The sequence below is a fragment of the Triticum aestivum genome, chromosome 7B, assembly GCF_018294505.1.
Source record: "Triticum aestivum cultivar Chinese Spring chromosome 7B, IWGSC CS RefSeq v2.1, whole genome shotgun sequence".
In the NCBI taxonomy this organism is placed as follows: domain Eukaryota; kingdom Viridiplantae; phylum Streptophyta; class Magnoliopsida; order Poales; family Poaceae; genus Triticum; species Triticum aestivum.
The window spans coordinates 137,930,140-137,954,062 of NC_057813.1; the positions used below are offsets into that span (position 1 = coordinate 137,930,140).

Sequence of the window (23,923 nt, forward strand, 5' to 3'; positions counted from 1 at the left end):
TGAAAGTTAAATGAGAGGGAATAAAATGACTTTCCCAAACTTTCACATTTGCTTTCTGATCTCCATGAATTCAAATTCTTTTCAGATACAAAACACTAGAGAGAAGATGCCATGACTTCTTCCATTTGAAATGAAAAGGGTTCTGAAAATATTTGAATATCATTTGGAAATGTTTCAAATTCAGAAACTTTATGCAACTCAATGATTTTCATGAGGGAAGATAAAATGACTTCTTCAAAACATATGAAATATGAGATGGAAGTTTCAAAGAAATCAAATTTAAAGTACGTTTGAAATTATTTTCAATTTGGAGTTATTTGGTTTTTATTCAAATTATTTTTATCCACAAATAAAATATATGGAAATTAGGGTAAAATGATACCCTACATTAGAAAAATGGAGAGAAATAAATTTGAAATCATTTTAGTATTTTTAAAATGATTTTTATGAGGTTTTATTGCAACGGTCGCACTGTTTGCTTTATTTGTATTTTTGGAGAATTTATTTGACTCTAGGAAAATGTTCAGGTTGTAGAAAATATTTTTATGAAAATTTTGATATATAATATGCCTATATAAAGTTTTATTTTCATTTTTCGTTATTCAGTTTTTCTTCTGTTTCTATTTAAAAAACAACAAACTGCATGTGCGGCCTATAACTATCCGTCGGCCACGTGTGCAACATAGTCTAGACAGGCCTGTAACTGTTTTTATTTATTTTTCGGTTATGCTTGGAGAGAAAAAATATTATTTTCAGAAATATTTCTTTTTCTAAAAAAAACTCTACGCATGTCGCCCGAAGGCCCATGCGGCGGCGTTTCTTTTCTTTGTTTTCCTATCTCTTTCGTCTTCCTTTTTGTCTACGTTTAGTCCCACATTACCTATCGACTTGAGTGTAGCCTTGGGCAACGAGACGTGCTTTGTTGCAAACTACTTGTCCAGCTTCATCTTGCTTGTTGTGAAACACCCATTTGGTACCAATGATGTTGTGGTTGTTGTCGGGCTTCTCAACCAATGTCCAAACTTGATTTCTCTCAAAGTTTTGTAGCTCTTCATGCATGGCGTTTATCCAATCTGTATCTTCCAATGCTTCTTCAACCTTCATAGGTTCAATGCTAGAGATGAATGAATAATGTTCACAAAAGTTAGCCAAACGAGATTTAGAGCAAGTGATTCTTCCGGTTTGGATATCATTGTAGATTTGCTCGACGGGATGGTCTTTGGCGACTCTTGCTCGAACTCGTGGAAGCTTTTGCTTGGATCTTGGTGGAACATCTTCTTCATCTTGTTCTTCTTCTTGGACTTATTCATTGTTGACGTTGTTGTTCTCTTGCCATGGTGGAGAAGGAGGTTATTAATGTTCATCTTGGTGTACTTCCTTGTTTTCTTTGTCTTGGTGTGTCCCACTTGTGGATGCTTCCATATCAACTCTTGGTTCACCTTGTCATGAGGTGGAAGCTTCCACTTGGACGGATGAGGTACTCTCCTTCACCTCCGTTGGACGAATCTTGCAAATAGACAAGTCTTGGATTGCTTCCGAAGGGTCTTTGTCTCCTACATCAATTGGCAATTGCTCTACTTGCGAGCCGTTAGATTCATCAAACTTCACATCTACCGTCTCTTCAACCTTTCGGGTGAAATTATTGTAGACATGGTAAGTGTGAGAGTTTGAGCCATAACCAAGCAGGAAACCTTCATGAGATTTAGGAGCAAATTTAGAACGATGATGCTTATCAAGAATGTAGCACTTTGAGCCGAATACTCGAAAGTATCCAACTTGGGGTTTGTTACCGGTGAGGAGCTCTTATGCCGTTTTGCCGAGTAGCTTGTGAAGATACAAGCGATTTGTTGCATGACAAGCTGTCTCAACCGCTTCCGCCCAAAAGTTCTTCGGCGTCTTGTACTCATCAAGCATCGTTCTCGCCATTTCGATGAGCATCCGGTTCTTCCTTTCAACAACTCCATTTTGTTGAGGTGTGTACGTAGCCAAGAGCTCATTTGAAATCCCTTCTTCATCAAGAAAGGTGTCCACATTTGCATTCTTGAACTCCATTCCGTTGTTGCTACGAACCTTCTTGATCTTCACTTCAAATTGATTTTAGGCCTTCCTAGCGAAGGTTTTGAAGATCTTTTGGACCTGCGATTTATCATCAAGAAAGAACACCCACTTAAATCTTGAAAAATCATCAACTATGACTAGACCAAAAGAATTTCCACCGAGACTTTTGTAAGCGTTGGGACCGAAAAGATCCATGTGAAGTAGCTCGAGCGGCCTCCTTGTCGTCATGATGTTCTTCACGGGATTCCTTCCTCCAAACTGTTTACCTGCTTGACAAGCACTGCAAAAGTCTATCCTTATCAAATATGACATCGTTAACGCTGAGGATATGATTACCTTTAATAAGCTTGTCAAAGTTTTGCATGCCCACATGACCTAACCGTCTATGCCACAACCAACCTTTAGAAGATTTAGCAATTAAGCAAGTTCTAGGTTGAGCCTTTTTAGTGAAATCAACAATGTAAAGATCACCTCTACGTATACCGATAAAGACAATTTTATGATTGTCTCTTCGAAACGCTTGGCAATCTACTTCAGTAAATAGGACATTGAAACCGAAATCAGCAAGTCTAGATACTAAAAGTAAATTGTACCCAAGACATTCAACGAGCATGACATTTTGTATGGAGCTATCATGTGAGATGGCCACCTTACCGAGGCCAACCACCTTACTCTTTGAGTTATCACCAAAAGTGACATACTTTTGAGGGTCGTCGTTTTCAGCAAGCTCACGAAACATATCTTTATCTCCGGTCATGTGATCGGTACATCCACTATCAAGAACCCATTCCTTTCCTCCTGCCATGTATCCCCGAAGATTTGCCATAAGACCAAAGTGTCTCATTGCATCATCAAGATCAAAGTCACTATCATCATCCTCATCATAGTATCCATGTTTAACATCGTCATGTGATGGATCAATTCCTAGAGAGGGTGATTCATTAGAATGAGTTTTAGAATGATCTTCTTTATGAATTCTAATAGCTTCGGAAATAATATTGCTAATAATTCCAACATCTCCTTTGGCACGCATAAGATTTGTAAGCTCAAATAGACAATCACCAAACTTAGGATCATTGGAATTCATCTTACTCAAGGCAATAGACTTATGGAGAATTTCATCTAGATTTTGCAAGGAATAGTTTGGAAAACGTTCCTCAAGAAATTTCCATCTGGTGTAGGCACACTTAAGAGTAGGCAAGCAACCTATCAAGTTTCTAGGCAAACCTCTAGTGATAAGATCAACAGTTCTAAGATTGTGACTCATCAAGGGTAGGATGCATAGGATCAACATGAGGTGCACAAGGGCTAGTAATGTACTTGTTCAAATGATATTCATTGAAAATCACAAGCATCTCATTTTTTCACTCATGAAAATACTATCCATCAAGTATAGGCACTCTATGTCTAAGACTCCCCAAAGTAGACTCATCCATCTTCCTCCAATGGTGTTTAAACCAAAGCAATGGAGACCAAAGCTCTGATACCAATTGAAAGGATCGAGAAGAGGTGTCTAGAGGGGGGGTGAATAGACTCTAGGTAAGAAAAGGTGCAGTTTTTAATCTCTTTAAGTTGAAGTGGAGTTTTGGCACAAGTTTTAACATTCACAATACATATCAAGCAAGCATGACAAGAGTATATGAGCAGCAGAAAGTAAAGCATGCAAATTGCAAGAATGTAAAGGGATGGGATTGGAGTGTGCAAATGCAATTTGGAGACACGTAGATTTTTTATTCGTGGTTCCGATCGGCGGTGCTATCATACATCCACGTTGATGGAGACTTTAACCCACGAAGGGTAATGGTTGCGCGAGTATGTCGCGTTCTGGGAATGGGGGTTCGCAGACTTGCCTGCCTGCCGCCTGTGGCGTGGCTCGAGGAGTGGCCCAGTACGGCCCATCTTCATCAAGTCAAGCTCAAGACCTTCGCGAGGGGCCAAGCCTCGCGGGGCGGATGACGCAAGGCTTCCTCAGGAGCGGCCTTGCCAGGCAGGCTCACGAGGAGGCAGAGAGATCAAGGCAGGGGTACCTCGTGAGGTACTCGTGACGCAAGCCATGACGGTCGAGGCCAGGCGGGCGCTAGGCGGGCGCCGGCCTGTCCAGTGTCCTTGTTTCCTCTTTGGTGCAAAGGGGGCAAGCACAGGCACGGAGTACCGAGGCATCAGGCAAAGGTTACCGTTTCGGTGCAACAAGACCAAGACCAGCAGAGCGGCAGGACGGAGGTCACTGTGGATCCCAAGACGGCGTCATCGCCAGTGCCTTTGGCAGTCGAAGACCAACTTTAGTCAGGATAACTTGTACTATATGTTCCCCTTTAAAATGGCCGTTGTTGGCTCCCTTCCCGCTCAATATTTGGGAAGAGGACCAGGGCCTCTGTAAATAGGGCTAGCCACCATAGTAGGAGGGCATCTAATGATTAACCGATCGAACCCTCCCCAAGCAGAACACCAACACAAGAACACCCCTCGCAAGGTTGTTCTCCCCTTTTACTATTCATCATCAGCCTCAGAGGCAATCGACCACACCACAAACTAGAGTAGGGTATTACACCACAACGGTGGCCCAAACTAGTATAAACCTCGTGTCCCTTGTGTTGTTCATCGAGTAGTCTAGATTCGTAGCGAGGCGTTCGGGCGTGGATCGGCAGGGGGAAGATCTTCGCACGCACCCCAGAGTTCAAACCTTAAGGGTTTAGCCAGAACCCGATATCCGACATTTGGCGCACCAGGTAGGGGTGCGCCGGAATCTTTCTTCCGCTGTTCCGCATTCGATCGATCGTCGCATCCATGGTTGACGCTCGCCGAGTTCGTGCCGAGCGTCGGGCTGCTCTCGCCGCCCGCGTCGCCCAGACGGCTCCCGTCGGTGGGCCTCCCCGTTGTTCTCCGTCGCCTACCGCCAACGCCGCCACCGGCCCGGTAGGTACGAGCAACAGGTGTCGTCGTTGCACCCCTCGGTGCGGCGGGACGGCCGCACCGCCACTCCGTCACTGACCCCAGCTGGTTCGTCATTGCACCCTCGTCGCGCTCCCACGGACGCGTAGGCCGCGCTGCTCCTGGCACACGAGCTCCTGCACTACCGCCCAGTCGACGACCTCTAAGACAAATGGCTCGCCCGCATCACTGGGCTCGTCAGCGTCGCAGGGGGCTCTCCTGCACCATCCCTCTCGCCGCCTCGCCCTCTGTCCTGCGTAGGCGACACACCTCAGGAGGTGCCTCCGCCACCTCCTCCCCAAGAAGGTGCCCTGGCTCCAAGGCGTGCAACCCCTGGATGAGACCCGCCACGTCCGGCGCCCGCGCGGCAAGAAGGGAGCTGCCAAGAAATCCCTCGTCCCCAAGAAGGTGCTCGCGTGCTCCCTGCACCGGCACGCCAAGGCCGCATCCCTGCGCCAGCACATCAAGACCCCGCGTTGTGCCTGGCAGTGATGCACGGGAATCCCCAGGAGCAAGCCCCGCGTCAGGAAAAGGCTCCGGTGGCTACCGTCGGCTGCCGCGCCTTCACCACCGAGCTTCGCAGTGTCGCCTGGCCGGGCAAGTTCAAGCCGGATTTGCCTCCTCGCTATGACGGCACCGCCGACCCCGCAGAGTTCCTGCAGCTCTACGAGCTGGTCATCGAAGTGGCCAACGAAGACGAAAAGGTCATGGTGAATTGGTTTCCCATGGTGCTCAAAGATGGTGCCTGCACCTGGCTCCTGAACCTACCCCCTGGCACGATCTCTTCTTGGGACGAGATGCGCACCCGCTTCATCGCCAACTTTTAGGGCACTCGCGACTGTCCTTCGGTCGTGAGTGACCTGTGCTGCATCAAACAACAACCTGGAGAGACCCTGCAGAAGTACATGCAGCGCTTCAATAGCACACGCCTCAAGATTCCCAAGCTGACCGAGGAGGCCATCATCTCGGCATTCTTCGATGGCGTCCATGATGTCAAGATGAAGGAGGAGCTAGCGATCCATGAGGATCTATGCACCTCCCTAGAGATGTTCAACCTGGCGACCAAGTGCGCAAGGGCTGAGGAAGGGCGCCTCTCCCTTCTCGAGCTCCCAGCTGCTGACCCAGAAGAGAAGAAAGCCAAGGCCAAGGACGTGAAGCGCAAAGGAGCGGCCGTGCTCGCAGCAGAGCCAGACACGAAGCGCGGCAGGGACCAGCCGGAGTCGTCCAAGGGTAGCCGGTACTATGTGTACCACGACCTCCACACCCACAACACAAACGAATGCCAAGAGTTCAGGGCCGTGCGAGAAGGACGCATCGGTCGACACCCCGAGCACAACGATCGGGGCTACGACCGAGGAGGAGGAAGAGGTGGAGGACGATGGGACGATTGAGGCCCTCGCCAGGAGTGGCGTGGCCGCCCTCGCGAGGACCGCTGGCAGGACCAGGCTCGCGAGGGGGCTTGGAGGGATTAGCCTTGCGAGGATCGCCCGCAGGGCAACGCGGGCCTTCCTTCCTGCCACCACCGCCAAGAAGGAATGACGACCATCATCAGGACGAGGGGGTTGGGGGCTTCCAAGAGCCGCACGCTATCGCTTGCATCCTGGGCAGTGCGCAGGCCCCAGCCTCTCAGCGCATCTTCAAGCAGTTCGCTCGCGAGGTGAACGCAGTCCTCCCCAAGCTTGAGGCCACGCGCCCTCTCAGGTGGTCCATGTACGCCATCACGTCCAGCTCAGCAGACCAGCTCAAGTGTGCGGCTACGGCCGGTGTCCTCCCAATGCTTTGCTCCCCAGTCATCAGCAATGTGCAATTCACCAGGACCTTCATCGATGGCGGCGCAGGGCTCAACATTCTGTCCATCGAGACGTTCAACAATCTCCAAGTGCCGTATGATCAGCTTCAGCCAACCAAGCCTTTCTCAGGAGTCACTGACGGTTCCACCACCCCGATAGGGCAGGTTCTCCTCCCTTGTCACCCTTGGGCAGCGCAAGAACTACCATACCGAGCTCATCGACTTCGACGTTGCCCACATTCGCCTGCCATACAACGCCATCCTCGGGTATCCGGCCCTGGCCAACTTCATGGCAGTGACCCACCATGGTTACAATGTCCTCAAGATGTCGGGAAGCGGCGGAGTCATTACAGTCCCCTGCAAAGAGAAAGACGCGGTGTGCTCTCTCGAGCGCGCCTTCCAAGCTGCATTAGTTGAGGACCCAGACAGCAAGAGTGGGAACCTTCCCGAGGAAGTTCCTAAGAAGAAGAAGACATTGCCCAGCTCAAGGCCTCAGGAGGCAGGCGTCTCCGGAGGCGCCACGTCAGGATCTGCGCTCGTGCCAGGGGCGCCTCCCTCCATCGCATAGGAAGGCGCGCTCGGCGCCCTCCTCGGGCAAGGCTCGGGGGCTCTCTCCTGGAGGGCCTCAGACCTTGCCAAGGTCATGAGGGAGGCGCTCGGGCACCACTTGGAGGCGCGCTTCATGGCGCGTTTCCCTCAGGAAGGCATGGGGCAAGGAAGGTCCAACCCTCAGGAGTTCGTCACCAAGGTCACTCAGGAGTTGCAGGAATCGAGACTCATGCGTGGCGATCGCCGCCTGCCCGACGTGGCCCCCCATCTAGGCGAGGATGGCAGGCTGTGCGTCTGCATCGACTACCCAGGGCTCACCTGAGTCGCGCCTCAGGAGCATTTCTGGCCTTCGCGCGTGGGAGGTTGCGAGGGTCCACCGCACAACTACGTTTGCATGCCCTTCGGCCTGCCGAACGCAGCTGCGGCCCACCAGCGTCTTATGCGGAGCATTCTGGAAGCTCAGGAGGTCAGGCACCGCGCCTTCCTAGCAGAGATGGAGACGGACCTTGAGGAGCCGCCCGGACCCCAAGAGCCTCCCGAGGCTCAGGGCTTCGATGGCTCGTGAGGATCGGCTTCTTCATCGCGCATCGTCAGCTGCTCCAACACCCGCTCTACAATGATATCAGGTGACATCTTTCGAGTCTCAATTCAGCTGGGAGCGCCCCCAGGGCTGCATTATTCCCAGGTCGCGCAGGCCAGTCCGTGCGGCATATGTATCCCTTTTGCTTATGTCTTTAGTTTACCTTGCTGGGGGCGCCCTCGGGCTGCATCATCCCCAAGCCGCTCAGGCCTGACCCAGTGGCATGTATCTCTCCCGCTTTTATCTAAGCTGATTCGCCTTGCATACTTGACCTGCGTATGATTATCGTCTGCCGCCTACCACAGGCCTTTTCTCCCTCATGTAAATTGCTTGCACGTTAAAAGGGGGGCGCCTGAGCATCACGACTCAGGGGCTCTTAATGGCTCTCCAGCCCTCACCCCTGGCCTTGTCCACGGCATCACGACCTGGCATACCAACGGCTGCTGAGCTCACTCGAGGGCCGGGACCTGAGGACGTAGAGCACGAAGGAGAGCGCGGGGAAGGGAGGATAAGCTCACGAGGGCCTGACCCAGCGACATCCCAGCTACCGACGCGCAAGTCCGGCACCTCGCGAAGGAACGACTCCATGCTCTCAAGATAAGTCTCAACCCATGAATAGCTAATTGATGCGACACCAAACCCTCCACTCAGTGCAGCTCTGTGGCGGCGACGTTGCTTTCCTTTCTCGCTTTTCGGTGGCTGCTTGGGCGCTAAAGGGGACCTCCTAAGCATCGCGCCTCAGGGGCTCTTACTGGACCTCGGGCCGCTCACCTCCTGTCCTTGACCACGGCATCGCGACCTGGCATACCAGCGACGGCTGAAGCCTGCATGGGGACCGGGACCTGTCAGCGTAGAGCACCAAGTCCTCGCGGGGTTAGAAAGGGGGAACCGAGCCGAGACAGGACAAGCACCTTGCACCACTTCATGATAAGGATAAATATCAACAAAAGACGCAACAGACGCTTTACATGCCCCCACGGGGTACTTCCTTGATTCCTTGTAGGAAACAAAACACGCAAATCCAAAGGAGCCCTAACTACATGTGCCTCCGCGGACGACGCCATCATCAACAGTGGGCCACCAAGCGCCGGTGCCAACACCATCCAGAGCCGGTGAGTACCAGGTCGATGGGGCCTCAGCCGCGTTCTTGCGAGGCGCCATTGCTCGCTGGGGGAGAAGAAGATGAGGTGGATCTGGGAATTCGGGAGCGGGGGAGCAGGAGCAAGAGAGGGGATCTGGAGCAAGGTGGATGAGAGCAACGAGGGTAAGTCTAGTCCGGGCCAGCCTTTTGTCTATCTGGAAGTTCTCGAGGCAGCATGGGGAAGCGGAAACGCCCACGTCCAATCAACCGCCACGCGGCGACCAAGGTCGTAGGCTGTTGGGGCCCGCGACGCTTTGCACTTGCCCTTTCGCTTCGCCGCTAAGCCAAGTCCGAGCGCGCCTTGGGCCCGGGGGCTACTGTCGGCGTTCTGGGAACGGGGGTCCCTAGACTTTCCTGCCTGCGGCCTATGGCGTGGCTCGAGGAGTGGCCCGGTACGGCCCATCTTCATCAACTCAAGAACAAGACCCTCGCGAGGGGCCAAGCCTCGCGGGGCGGATGATGCAAGGCTTCCTCAAAAGCGGCCTCGCCAGGCAGGCTCGCGAGGAGGCGGAGAGATCAAGGCAGGGGTACCTCGTGAGGTACTTGTGACACAAGCCATGACGATCGAGGCCAGGCGGGCGCCAGGCGGGCGCCGGCCTGTCCAGTGTCCTCGTTTCCTCTTTGGTGCAAAGGGGGCAAGCACAGGCTCGGAGTACCGAGGCATCAGGCAAATGTTACCGTTTCGGTGCAACAAGACCAAGACCAGCAGAGCGGCAGGACGGAGGTCACTGTGGAGCCCAAGACGGCGTCATCGCCAGTGCCTTTGGTAGTCGAAGATCAACTTTAGTCAGGATAACTTGTACTATATGTTCCCCTTTAAAATGGTCGTTGTTGGCTCCCTTCCCGCTCAATATTTGGGAACAGGACCAGGGCCTCTATAAATAGGGCTAGCCACCACAGTAGGAGGGCATCTAATGATCAACCGATCGAACCCTCCCCAAGCAGAACACCAACACAAGAACACCCCTCGCGAGGCTGTTCTCCCCTTGTACTGTTCATCATCAGCCTCAGAGGCAATCCACCACACCAAAAACTAGAGTAGGTTATTACACCACAACGGTGGCCAGAACTAGTATAAACCTCGTGTCCCTTGTGTTGTTCATCGAGTAGTCTAGATTCGTACAGAGGCGTTCGGGCGTGGATCGGTAGGGGGAAGATCTTCGCGCGCACCCCAGAGTTCGAACCTTAAGGGTTTAGCCGGAACCCGATATCCGACAGAGTCCACGGAGGGCTCCACCCACGAAGGGTCCACGAAGAAGCAACCTTGTCTATCCCACCATGGCCGTCGCCCACGAAGGACTTGCCTCACTCAGGTAGATCTTCACGAAGTAGGCGATCTCCTTGCCCTTACAAACTCCTTGGTTCAACTCCACAATCTTGACGGAGGCTCCCAAGTGACACCTAACCAATCTAGGAGACACCACTCTCCAAGAGGTAACAAATGGTGTGTTGATGATGAAGTCCTTGCTCTTGTGCTTCAAATGATAGTCTCCCCAACACTCAGCTCTCTCTCATAGGATTTGGATTTGGTGCAAAGAAGATTTGAGTGGAAAGCAAGTTGGGGAAGGCTAGAGATCAAGATTTATGTGGTAGGAATGGAATATCTTGACCTCAACATAAGTGTAGGTGGTTCTCTCTTAGAAAATGTATGTTGGAAGTGTAGGCATGTTCTGATGGCTCTCTCCACGAATGAAGAGTGGGTGGAGGGGCATATATAGCCTCCACACAAAAATCTAACCGTTACACACAACTTACCAAACTCGGTGGGACCGAATCGTGCAACTCGGTCAGACCGATTTAGTTCATAATGTGACCGTTAGGAATTTCGGTGGGGCCGATATGGTCAACTCGGTAGGACCGATGTGCTAGGGTTAGGGTAAAGCCTCAACTCGGTTTGACCGATTACATAGACTCGGTGGGACCGATTTGGGTAATAAGCGAAACAGAGAGTTGGCCAGGCAAACTCGGTGGGACCGATTGCATATGTCGGTGAGACCGAAATTATTGCAATAGGCAACGGAGACTTGCAAGCCCATCTCGGTGAGACCGAGATCCCATCGGTGAGACCGACTTGATTAGGGTTTCTGGCAGTGGCTATGTCATCTGAACTCGGTGGCGCCAGATAGAAAGATTCGGTAGGGCCGAGTTTGACTTTTGGTTTGGGACATATGTGGATGTGAGAAAGTGGTTGAGGGCTTTGGAGCATATCACTAAACACTTTGAGCAAGCAAGCCATTAAGCAACACCTCATCCCCTATTAATAGTATTGGCTTTCCTATGGACTCAATGTGATCTTGGATCACTAAAAGTAAAATGTAGAGTCTTGTGCTTTGAGCTTGAGTCAATCATTTGTCCTTAGCATCTTGAAGGGGTTCCACCTCCTCTAGTCCATGCCACTCCATTGTTGAACTTATCTGAAACATACTAGGTAAGAGTATTAGTCCAACAAGAGATATGTTGACATTAATTACCAAAATCACCCAGGGAGCACTTGTGCATTCAGGAGCGGTGGCGCCCATAGTGTTTGTCTATGGACAAAATCGAGAGAAATGCTCCCAATTCGGCAGAAACCCTACCAAAAGAGTTTTTTTTTTCCTTTTTCAATTCTAGCCCCACCTTGTTCGCACGAAAACGAGTCAATTGAGGGGTATTTCTGAAAACAACATCGAACCGGCCAGTTTTCTGTGAACCGCCCGGTTCACCGGTTTTTGGAAAAAAACGGCCGGTTCAACCGGTTTTTCTGGTTCGCTTGCTCGAACGGTCTGATGTGCTTAAAAAAACATCGGGATCGCCCTTTCCGGATTTTTTCCGATCCAACCGCCTGTTCGGTTCAGTTTTTAAACTACGGGTGACAGAAACTACCTCCCCCCTTCCCTGACCTCTTGATAGAGGAATTACCGAGAGACCTCCTTTAGCTACATCCATGAAGAGACAGGACAGGTCTTGTTTTCATCTTCCACAATCTTGCAGCGATGACAAGCAATTCCTCAATAACATCCCATTTCTACTTGTTCCGTGTGAAAAATCTGTCGAGGTGTCTAGTCAAACTAATCTGAAATAAGCTTTCTCCAACCAAATAAGTGTGAAATGTTCAGAGAGAGTTCCTCATGGTTATGTGTGACTGTTAAACAAGATTTACAAATTCAGACTTGACAACTCATGAACCGCGGATTGTACATCTGTTCTCAAAAGCACATCCAGAAGTTAATCAGACTTGTAAAACTTAATCTAAGCTGCACTAGTTGTACGTCCTGACTACGGAGTGGAAAGTTTCAGTTAAAAAAAAAACTGCTAGAGCATACTGCAGTGATAGTTGAGACTTCAGAACCTTTACTGCCTGTATTTACCTGGTTCTCTTTTACTTCAGAACCTATCCTCTCAACTGAAGGTCTGAGATGGGTTGACCAGTCGTTGCTGGTAGTAAAGGTTTAAGGTCGCATGGCTAGCTACCATTATTTTTTCAAGTCTTAAGTGAAAAGGTCTTGTGTTCTGAACTGCTAGAGCATACTGCAGTTAGAGTACTTGCTTAAGTTTGCTCAAACGATGGTAGAGAGAGAACCTCACTAAAAACGAGTCTTCAGAGTTGATTCATATAGAACTAAATGTGAGCGAAAGAACTGAACCAAAGCTTAGTAGTTGACCAGATGTATTACTTTGTAAGGTTATTGTGAATAACTAATAAAATAGCTGCATGCATCGCCCAGATGCAGAGGCCGGGGGTATATCTCCTTTTCAAAAAAAAAAACACCCTGTGCATGTCAATTTCCATCAGTACAATTCAAAAGCTACTCTACTTGTCATTGCAGAGAAGCATCAAACAATATTTCCATGCTTTCACAGTACAATTTTCTTCAGATTTCTTATTAAGAGACAACAAGCTACGTACTTGTCATTGAAATTTTCTTTAGATTTCACAGTACTGAATTTCAATGGAAAAATTCTTAGTACAGTTCAGTCAGACTTGTAAAACTTAGTCTGAGCCGCACTGACCCCGCAGTGGCAAGTTTCAGTTTGAAAAAAAAAAGGACTCCGGAGTGGAACCATGGCCGCAAGGTATGAAGAAGCAACTCCATAGCGGAAGACAACATCTTTGCTTGGCAGAACTGGTTCTCTTTCGCACTGACCCCGAGCTTTTTGGTGCTCTGCATCATGATATCCCGGGACTTGCTTCGGGAAGCAGCACAAGAACTGGTTCTGTAAACCCTTAAGCTTAGCTGACGGAGGTTTAGGCAGGAGACAAGCTACCTGTATTTACCTGGTTCTCTTTTACTTCAGGCCGCATCCTCTCAACACAAGGTCTGAGATGGGTTGACCAGTTGTTGCTGGTAGTAAAGGTTTAAGGTTGCATGAAAAGATCTTGTGTTTTGAACTGATAGAGCATGCTGCAGTGAGAGTACTTGCTTAAGTTTGCTCAAACGATAGAACAGAGAAAACCTCGCTAAAAACGAGACTTCAGAGTTGATTCATAAAGAACCAAATGTGAGAGAAACAACTGAACCAAAGCTTAGTAGTTGACCATCAATTTAAATTGACCAGAATCATGAGAAGTTCTACTAACTAAGACGTTTGGGGCTGAGAGAAAATAAGCAAAATATATATGAGCTGCAGGATGCATAATTGTCAACACAAGGTTCAGAAAATCCATCACAGGAGCAAGAATAACAACACCAGTTTTAGTAGCTTGCATGAACAAGTGGAGCAAATTTCTCAGAGGTACATCCGTGGCGATCGTACATGAAAAAAAGATAAGAGCAGTTTTAACATGGTCCATCACAGGAAACAAAGCAGAAGTACTAGTGCAGGAGCAAATGCAAGGTTCAGAACATCGATAACAGAGCAGGAACAACAACAACAACAGTTTTACTAGCTTGCATGAACAAGTGGAGCACATTGCTCAGAGGTACATTTGTGGCGATCGTACATGGACGAACTAATACATCAGCCAGTGAGTATCCTCTTATACACTATGAAAAGAACTTCAGCATCGGATTTAAAAAGGGATTTCAGAAAGGACGAATTAATGCTCACTACATCTTTGTAAACCTGGGTACTTGTTTGAGATAAAAATAACAAAAGGGATTTCAGAAAGGAGATCAAAACATATAACATTGGAGGGTTAGATTCAGTTTAACCTCTTGTACCTCCTGTACATGTGTGAATTAAGGAGTAGCAAGCACAGGAACAACAACATTCAGAGATGACAGAAAATTAAGGAACAAATTACACAGAATTATGGACCTAAAATACAACTATTTAGATCAAGGCATTGTTAAAAAAGACAACATAGTTCAGTAAGTCATGAACATAAATACTGCAGAATTTGGAGACCACTTAGATACTGTAAATTCAGTTAGCAACAAGACAGACAGATTGCACTTAGATTTCAAGGAAAAATATGACTACTTCACACCCGTAAATCATGAAAATTGACACTGTAATAACTGTTTACTCCACACTGTAAATATAAAGAACATTTTATTTTTTGCCACTACATGAATCTGCTCTGCAACTTATGAACTTGCAGTTGTTCTGCAGATTATCAAGAGCAGGTGAAACAGTTTTGATTTATAAACATAGTTACTCCTACTTCTTATCTGCGGTTTCCCAGATCATAACTGCATCATGCTTGCTTATCTGAGCCTACTACAAAAAGGTAAGAGCAGTTTTAACATGGTCCACACAGGAAACAGAGCAGAAGATGAGAAGAAGTACTAGTGCAGGAACGAATGCAAGGTTCAGAAATCCATCACAGGAGCAAGAAGAACAACAACAGTTTTACTGGAGTAGCTTGCATGAACAAGTGGAGCAAATTGCTCAGAGGTACATCCGTGGCGATCGTACATGGACGAACTAATACATCAGCCAGTGAGTATCCTCTTATACACTTTGAACAGAATTTCAACATCGGATTTAATAGACACTTGCAGGCGAGAAGAAGTTGCTGTGCCCTCCAGCATGAAGATTGGCCGCGGCATTGCACCTCTTCTCATTCTCGAGCGCCTCTTCGGCCTTCCACGCTTCTTCAAATGGATCAAAGGAGCACGGCTGCGGTTTGGACAAGTGGTCCTGTCCCTGAAGCGATGGAGCGTCAAGATCCGGCGCGGCATTGTTCCTCTTCTCCTTCTCCAGCCCCTCGTCATCCTGCCACTCTGCTTCAGATGGACCACGGAAGATGATCGGCGGCGGCTTGTAAGTCGCCACGTCTTGGACAATGGATGACTTGTCGTTCGTCGAGACAGCCTCCCGCTCCTGCTCTTCTGCTTCTTCATCGAGTATAGCCCTAAGGAACTCCAGCTCGTCAGCTTCGAGCGGGACGATTTCTTCTCCAGCGTCAGCGAAAAGCTTTTGCGGCCCCTCTGGTTCCAAGTAGAAATTCTGTTCGATGTTGTTAGTAGCTCCGACCGGGAGATTTTCCTCCACTTGTGACCCAATAAGCTCATCGATTGTGCAACAGAACCGGACCATGTCGTCGTCAGCTTCAGGTACGGACTCGTCCGGCAAGAAAACCGGTGCTGCAGCGGTGAACGACGATGTGGCAAGTGCCGCCGGGACCGGGACGGCACCGCGCATCCTCTTCTTGGGGCGCGGCGGATGAGGATCGGCGGCGGCAGCGGGCGCTGGCCTCTTCTGCGCGTGTGCGCTCGGGGTCACGGCCTCTGGTTGCTGTTGCTGAAGCTTGTACGCCTGCGATTCCTGGCGGGCCGCGTCAGGGGCATGCTGAGCCAAGTGCATCTTGCAGAACACCTTCACCCCGTCGGAGACGATGGCCTCCGGCAGCAGGCACCGGTATTCCTCCATGACCCAGCCTGTCGACTTGCCCTGCTTCTTGAAGGACAGGTTCTTGACCTCCCCGACCTTGCATCCCGCGTGGCAAATCTCGGTGGTCTTCTGGATGCTCCAGGTGCCGCCGCCGGCGCCGCGCACGCTCTGGAGCTTGCTCCCGTTCTTGCTCTTGCACGTGGTGAAGAAGAACCGGTCGCCGCTGCTCACGGCCTGCGGCGCGGGCGCGTATCGGGCGGCCAGATCCTTGGGCTCGCAGCCGGAGATTTCGACGCTGTGGATGAGCTTGTCGGCGCCGTGCAGCGTCTCGCCGGAGAGGAGGCGTGGCAGGTAGTAGGTGACGGCCTCCACTTCCGTAGGGTTCAGCCGGTAGTGGTGGAAGATGTCGTCGACGTCGAGCCCCTCCATCCCCGCCGGCGGCTGCCCGATCTGCTGCTAGGGTTCTACTGCAGCTAGGAAAGGGCGGGCGATTGGGATTTTGGCGAGGTTTGTCTGGGGGATCGGAAGGTGTTGCGGGACGCGAAGGTGCTCTGTGCTGATATTTAAAGACGCTGGACAGGCGAGGGAGAACGCGTCAGATTTCCTTTTTCTGAATCCGACTATGGCCCAGTTTTTTTGGTCGATTCTCTCAGAATCTTGAGAATCGACCTTCCACCCAGCTTCTCCCGGAATCTTGAACCCGTATTTTTTTGACAATCCTAGTTGTTTACATCATAACTAGCTAGGATTGTAAAAAAAATATGTGTTCAAGATTCTGGGAGAAGCTCGGGGATGCCCGATTCTCAAGATTCTGGAAGAATCGGCCAAAAGAACTGGGCTATGTCCCCAGTTCATTTTCTGAAAATTTCAATCCGGTCATGATACAGTCCTGAGAGCATCTCCAACAGCCGCGCTTCGCGCCGCGCACTAAAAACTAGTATGCCGTGCGCGCTTCGGCTGGTTTAGCGCGGCCACCAGCGCGGGCTCCAGCAGCCGCGCCAAAATGCAGCGCGCGCGCCGTTCCAGCAGCGCGCAAAAATACAGCGCGCGCGGGGCACGCACAAAACACATATACATTTCAAATAAAAGCAAAAATGATCAAACTAAACAAAATAAATCAACAATAAATAATTTAATTTCGTTATCGTTACAACCCAAACAAATAGTTTATCGTTCAGTACAACAAATACTGCAATAACACAACAAATAGTTCATGAACAATACAATGTCGAACGCGGAAATCATGCTCTTTGTCGTCCATGCCATGCCCACCACTCTTCAATCAGATCCTTCTGAAGATCATTGTGCGTTGCGGGACGCCGAATGGCATGGTAGGAGGCAACAAAACGGGCTACCCTTTCAGCCCTCCGTCGCACTCGTACGGGATGTCCCAAGAGCTCATACTGTGAGTAGTCTAAATCTTGGCCACGCTCATTCTCGATGATCATGTTGTGCATGATCACACAAGCGTGCATGATGTACCAAAGCATTTTTTGATCCCAAAATCTAGCCGTTCCTCTCACAATAGCAAATTGGGCTTGCAAAATCCCAAAAGCTCTCTCCACATCTTTTCTAACCGCCGCCTGAGCATTGTGGAAATCAAGATTTTTCTTACCTTCCGGCTTTTTCAACGGCTTCACGAAGGTTTGCCACTTTGGATAGATGTCATCCGCTAGATAATGGCCATGGTTGTACGTACGGCCATTTGCTACAAGCTGCACCGGTGGCAACTCACCATTTGCAATCTTATTCATCAGTGGTGACCGGTTGACAACATTGATGTCATTCAAAGATCCAGGCATTCCAAAGAATGCATGCCAAATCCAAGTCTCCTGATCGGCCACCGCTTCAAGGATTATAGTGGAACCCTATTTTTAGCCGTGGAATTGCCCATGCCATGCCTTTGGACAATTCTTCCAACTCCAATGCATGCAATCTATTGAGCTAGGAAAGCCGCAAGCTTTGTTCATCGCCAATAGCCTTGCGACGTCTTCAGCATTGGGAGATCTCAAATACTCCTCGCCAAACACTTGCACAATTCCCACTGCAAAGCGCTTGACACACATGATGGCTTGGCTCTCACCCATAGCCAAGTGATCATCAACTAGATCAGCCGGGATACCGTATGCCAACATACGCAAAGCGGTTGTCACCTTCTGAAAGGTGCTATGCCCGAGCTCTCCGGCGGTATTCCTCCTTTGCTGAAAAAACCAGTCATGGCTCGCTAGTTTCTCTGCAATGCGCCTGAACAAGTCGGTGCTCATCCTAAACCGGCGTCGAAAATACGACTCCGGGTATGTGGGATTGTTGGAAATATGCCCTAGAGGCAATAATAAAAGCATTATTATTATATTTCCTTGTTCATGATAATTGTCTTTATTCATGCTATAATTGTGTTATCCGGAAATCATAATACATGTGTGAATAATAGACATCAACATGTCCCTAGTGAGCCTCTAGTTGACTAGCTCGTTGATCAACAGATAGTCATGGTTTCCTGACTATGGACACTGGATGTCATTGATAACGAGATCACATCATTAGGAGAATGATGTGATGGACAAGACCCAATCCTAAACATAGCACAAGATCGTATAGTTCGTTTGCTAGAGTTTTCCAATGTCAAGTATCTTTTCCTTAGACCATGAGATCGTGTAACTCCCGGATACCGTAGGAGTGCTTTGGGTATGCCAAACGTCACAACGTAACTGGGTGACTATAAAGGCAGACTACGGGTATCTCCGAAAGTGTCTGTTGGGTGACATGGATCAAGACTGGGATTTGTCACTCCGTATGACGGAGAGGTATCACTGGGCCCACTCGGTAATGCATCATCATAATGAGCTCAGAGTGACCAAGTGTCTGGTCACGGGATCATGCATTACGGTACGAGTAAAGTGACTTGCCGGTAACGAGATTGAACGAGGTATTGGGATACCGACGATCGAATCTCGGGCAAGTAACATATCGATAGACAAAGGGAATAGCGTACGGGGTTGATAGAATCCTCGACATCGTGGTTCATCCGATGAGATCATCGTGGAGCATGTGGGAGCCAACATGGGTATCCAGATCCCGCTGTTGGTTATTGACCGGAGAGTCGTCTCGGTCATGTCTGCTTGTCTCCCGAACCCGTAGGGTCTACACACTTAAGGTTCAGTTACGCTAGGGTTGTAGGGATATGTATATGCAGTAACCCGAATGTTGTTCGGAGTCCCGGATGAGATCCCGGACGTCACGAGGAGTTCCGGAATGGTCCGGAGGTAAAGATTTATATATGGGAAGTCCTGTTTCGGGCATCGGGACAAGTTTCGGGGTTATCGGTATTGTACCGGGACCACCGGAAGGGTCCCGGGGGTCCACCGGGTGGGTCCACCTGTCCCGGGGGGGCCACATGGGCTGTAGGGGGTGCGCCTTGGCCTAATGGGCCAAGGGCACCAGCCCCACATAGGCCCATGCGCCTAGGGTTTGAAGGGGGAAGAGTCCTAGGAGGGGAAGGCACCTCCTAGGTGCCTTGGGGGGAGGGAAACCCCCCTTGGCCGCCGCACCCCCTAGGAGATTGGATCTCCTAGGGCCGGCCACCCCCCCTTGGCCCTCCTATATATAGTGGGGGAGAGGAGGGACTTCATAGCTGAACGCCTTGGCCTTTGGTTGCCTCCTTCTCCCTCCCCAACACCTCTCCACCTCCATAGTGCTTAGCGAAGCTCTGCCGGAGTACTGCAGCTCCATCAACACCACGCCGTCGTGCTGCTGCTGGTGCCATCTCCCTCAACCTCTCCTCCCTCCCTTGCTGGATCAAGAAGGAGGAGACGTGGCTGTTCCGTACGTGTGTTGAACGCGGAGGTGCCGTCCGTTCGGCGCTGGTCATCGGTGATTTGGATCACGTCGAGTACGACTACATCATCACCGTTATTTTGAACGCTTCCGCTCGCGATCTACGAAGGTATGTAGATGCATCTAATCACTCGTTGCTAGATGAACTCCTAGATGATCTTGGTGAAACGAGTAGGAAATTTTTTGTTTTCTGCAACGTTCCCCAACAGTGGCATCATGAGCTAGGTCTATGCGTAGTTCTTCTTGCGCGAGTAGAACACAATTTGTTGTGGGCGTAGATTTGTCAACTTTCTTGCCGTTACTAGTCCTTTCTTGCTTCAGCGGTATTGTGGGATGAAGCGGCCCGGACCAACCTTACACGTACGCTTACGTGAGACCGGTTCCACCGACTAACATGCACTAGTTGCATAAGGTGGCTGGCGGGTGTCTGTCTCTCCTACTTTAGTTGGAGCGGAATCGATGAACAGGGTCCTTATGAAGGGTAAATAGAAGTTGACAAATCACGTTGTGGCTTTAACGTAGGTAAGAAGACGTTCTTGCTAGAACCCTAATTCAGCCACGTAAAACTTGCAACAACAATTAGAGGACGTCTAACTTGTTTTTGCAGCAAGTGGTTTGTGATATGATATGGCCAAAGTTGTGATGAATGATGAATGATCTATATGTGATGTATGAGATGTTCATGCTATTGTAATAGGATTCACGACTTGCATGTCGATGAGTATGACAACCGGCAGGAGCCATAGGAGTTGTCTTTATTCTTTTAATGACCTGCGTGTCATCGAGAAACGCCATGTAAATTACTTTACTTTATTGCTAAACGCGTTAGCCATAGTAGTAGAAGTAATAGTTGGCAAGCAACTTCATGGAGACACGATGATGGAGATCATGGTGTCAAGCCGGTGACAAGATGATCATGGAGCCCCAAGATGGAGATCAAAGGAGCTATGTGATATTGGCCATATCATGTCATGTTTATTATTTGATTGCATGTGATGTTTATCATGTTTTGCATCTTGTTTACTTAGAACGACGGTAGTAAATAAGATGATCCCTTACAATAAATTCAAGAAGTGTTCCCCCTAACTGTGCACTGTTGCGACAGTTCGCTGTTTCAAAACACCACGTGATGATCGGGTGTTTTATTCAGACGTTCACATACAACGGGTGTAAGACAGATTTACACATGCAAACACTTAGGTTGACTTGACGAGCCTAGCATGTACAGACATGGCCTCGGAACACAGAAGACCGAAAGGTCGAGCATGAGTCGTATAGAAGATACGATCAACATGAAGATGTTCACCGATGTTGACTAGTCCGTCTCACGTGATGATCGGACACGGTCTAGTTTAACTCGGATCATGTAATACTTAGATGACTAGAGGGATGTCTAATCTAAGTGGGAGTTCACTAATAATTTGATTAGTTGAACTTAATTATCATGAACTTAGTCTAAAATCTTTGCAATATGTCTTGTAGATCAAATGGCCAACGTAGTCCTCAACTTCAACGCGTTCCTAGAGAAAACTAAGCTGAAAGACGATGGCAGCAACTATACGGACTGGGTCCGGAACCTGAGGATCATCCTCATAGCTGCCAAGAAAGATTATGTCCTACAAGCACCGCTTGGTGACGCACCCGTTCTCCCTGCAGAACAAGATGTTATGAACGCTTGGCAGGCACGTTTCGATGACTACTCCCTCGTTCAGTGCGGCATGCTTTACAGCCTAGAGCCGGGGCTCCAAAAGCGTTTTGAGAGACATGGAGCATATGAGATGTTCGAAGAGCTGAAAATGGTTTTTCCAAGCTCATGCCCGGATCGAGAGATATGAAGTCTCCGAAAAATTCTTCAGCTGTAAGATGGAGGAAAACAGTTCTGTCAATGAGCACATACTCACTATGTCTGGGTTGCATAACCGCTTGACTCAGCTGGGAGTTAATCTCCCAGATGATGCGGTCATTGACAGAATCCTCCAGTCACTTCCACCAAGCTACAAGAGCTTTGTGATGAACTTCAATATGCAGGGGATGGAAAAGACCATTCCTGAAGTATTTGCTATGCTGAAATCAGCAGAGGTAGAAGTCAGGAAGGAACATCAAGTGTTGATGGTCAATAAAACCACTAAGTTCAAGAAAGGCAAGGGTAAAAAGAACTTCAAGAAGGACGGCAAGGAGGTTGCCGCGCCCGGCAAGCAAGCTGCCGGGAAGAAGCCAAAGAATGGACCCAAGCCCGAGACTGAGTGCTTTTATTGCAAGGGAAGCGGTCACTGGAAGCGGAACTGCCCTAAGTACTTAGCGGATAAGAAGGCCGGCAAAACAAAAGGTATATGTGATATACATGTAATTGATGTGTACCTTACTAGTGCCCATAGTGGCTCCTGGGTATTTGATACCGGTGCAGTTGCTCACATTTGTAACTCAAAGCAGGGGCTGCGGAATAAGGAAACTGGCAAAGGACGAGGTGACGATGCGCGTCGGGAATGGTTCCAAGGTCAATGTGATCGCCGTCGGCACGCTACCTCTGCATCTCCCTTCGGGATTAGTTTTAAACCTTAATAATTGTTATTTAGTGCCAGCTTTGAGCATGAACATTGTATCGGGATCTCGTTTAATTCGAGATGGCTACTCTTTTAAATTTGAGAATAACGGTTGTTCCATTTTTATGAGAGATATGTTTTATGGTCATGCTCCTATGGTGAATGGTTTATTCTTTATGAATCTCGAACGTGATGCTACACATGTTCATAATGTGAGTACCAAAAGAAGTAAGGTTGATAATGATAGTCCCACATACTTGTGGCACTGCCGCCTTGGTCACATAGGTGTCCAACGCATGAAGAAGCTCCATGCTGATGGACTTTTAGAGTCTCTTGATTATGAATCATTTGACACGTGCGAACCATGCCTTATGGGTAAAATGACCAAGACTCCGTTCTCAGGAACAATGGAGCGAGCAACCGACTTATTGGAAATCATACATACTGATGTGTGCTGTCCGATGAGTGTAGAGGCTCGCGGTGGCTATCGTTATGTTCTCACTCTCACTGATGATTTAAGTAGGTATGGGTATATCTACTTAATGAAACACAAGTCTGAAACCTTTGAAAAGTTCAAGGAATTTTAGAGTGAGGTTGAAAATCAACGTGACAGGAAAATCAAGTTTCTACGATCAGATCGTGGAGGAGAATACTTGAGTCACGAGTTTGGGGCACACTTAAGAAAATGTGGAATAGTTTCACAACTCACGCCGCCTGGAACACCTCAGCGTAATGGTGTGTCCGAACGTCGTAATCGCACTCTGTTAGATATGGTGCGATCTATGATGTCTCTTACCGATTTACCGCTTTCTTTTTGGGGCTATGCTTTAGAGACTGCCGCATTCACTTTAAATAGGGCTCCGTCGAAATCCGTTGAGACGACACCGTATGAATTATGGTTTGGGAAGAAACCTAAGCTGTCGTTTCTAAAAGTTTGGGGATGCGATGCTTATGTCAAGAAACTTCAACCTGAAAAGCTCGAACCCAAGTCGGAAAAATGCGTCTTCATAGGATACCCAAAAAAAACTATTGGGTACACCTTCTACCTCAGATCCGAAGGCAAGATCTTTGTTGCCAAGAATGGGTCCTTTCTGGAGAAAGAGTTTCTCTCGAAAGAAGTAAGTGGGAGGAAAGTAGAGCTTGATGAAGTATTACCTCTTGAACCGGAAAATGGCGCAACTCAAGAAAATGTTCCTGAGGTGCCTGCACCGACTAGAGAGGAAGTTAATGAAAATGATCAAGATACTTCTGATCAAGCCCCTACTGAAAATCGAAGGTCCACAAGGACACGTTCCGCACCAGAGTGGTACGGCAACCCTGTCTTGGAAATCATGCTGTTAGACAATGGTGAACCTTTGAACTATGAAGAAGCGATGGCGGGCCCGGATTCCGACAAATGGCTGGAAGCCATGAAATCCGAGATAGGATCCATGTATGAAAACAAAGTATGGACTTTAACTGACTTGCCCGTTGAGCGGCGAGCCATAGAAAATAAATGGATCTTTAAGAGGAAGACAGACGCGGATGGTAATGTGACCATCTATAAAGCTCGGCTTGTCGCTAAGGGTTATCGACAAGTTCAAGGGGTTGACTACGATGAGACTTTCTCACCGGTAGCGAAGCTGAAGTCCGTCCGAATCATGTTAGCAATTGCCGCATTCTATGATTACGAAATATGGCAAATGGACGTCAAAACGGCATTCCTTAATGGTTTCCTTAAGGAAGAATTGTATATGATGCAGCCG

The 23,923-nt window shown here is 48.8% G+C and overlaps 1 protein-coding gene across 1 annotated transcript; it reads right to left on the minus strand.

Annotated features, from left to right (window-relative positions):
* Positions 1-14,655: 14,655 nt before the first annotated feature.
* Positions 14,656-16,324, minus strand: LOC123160613 (uncharacterized). The gene has a single exon (XM_044578427.1). It carries the CDS (start codon positions 16,231-16,233, stop codon positions 14,956-14,958), a length of 1,278 nt encoding a protein of 425 aa, XP_044434362.1. The 5' UTR covers positions 16,234-16,324; the 3' UTR covers positions 14,656-14,955.
* Between the last annotated feature and the right edge of the window lie 7,599 nt (positions 16,325-23,923).

Excerpts from the sequence above, each read along its gene's own strand:
- LOC123160613 (XM_044578427.1), bottom strand. The coding sequence starts at position 16,233 with ATGGAGGGGCTCGACGTCGACGACATCTTCCACCACTACCGGCTGAAC.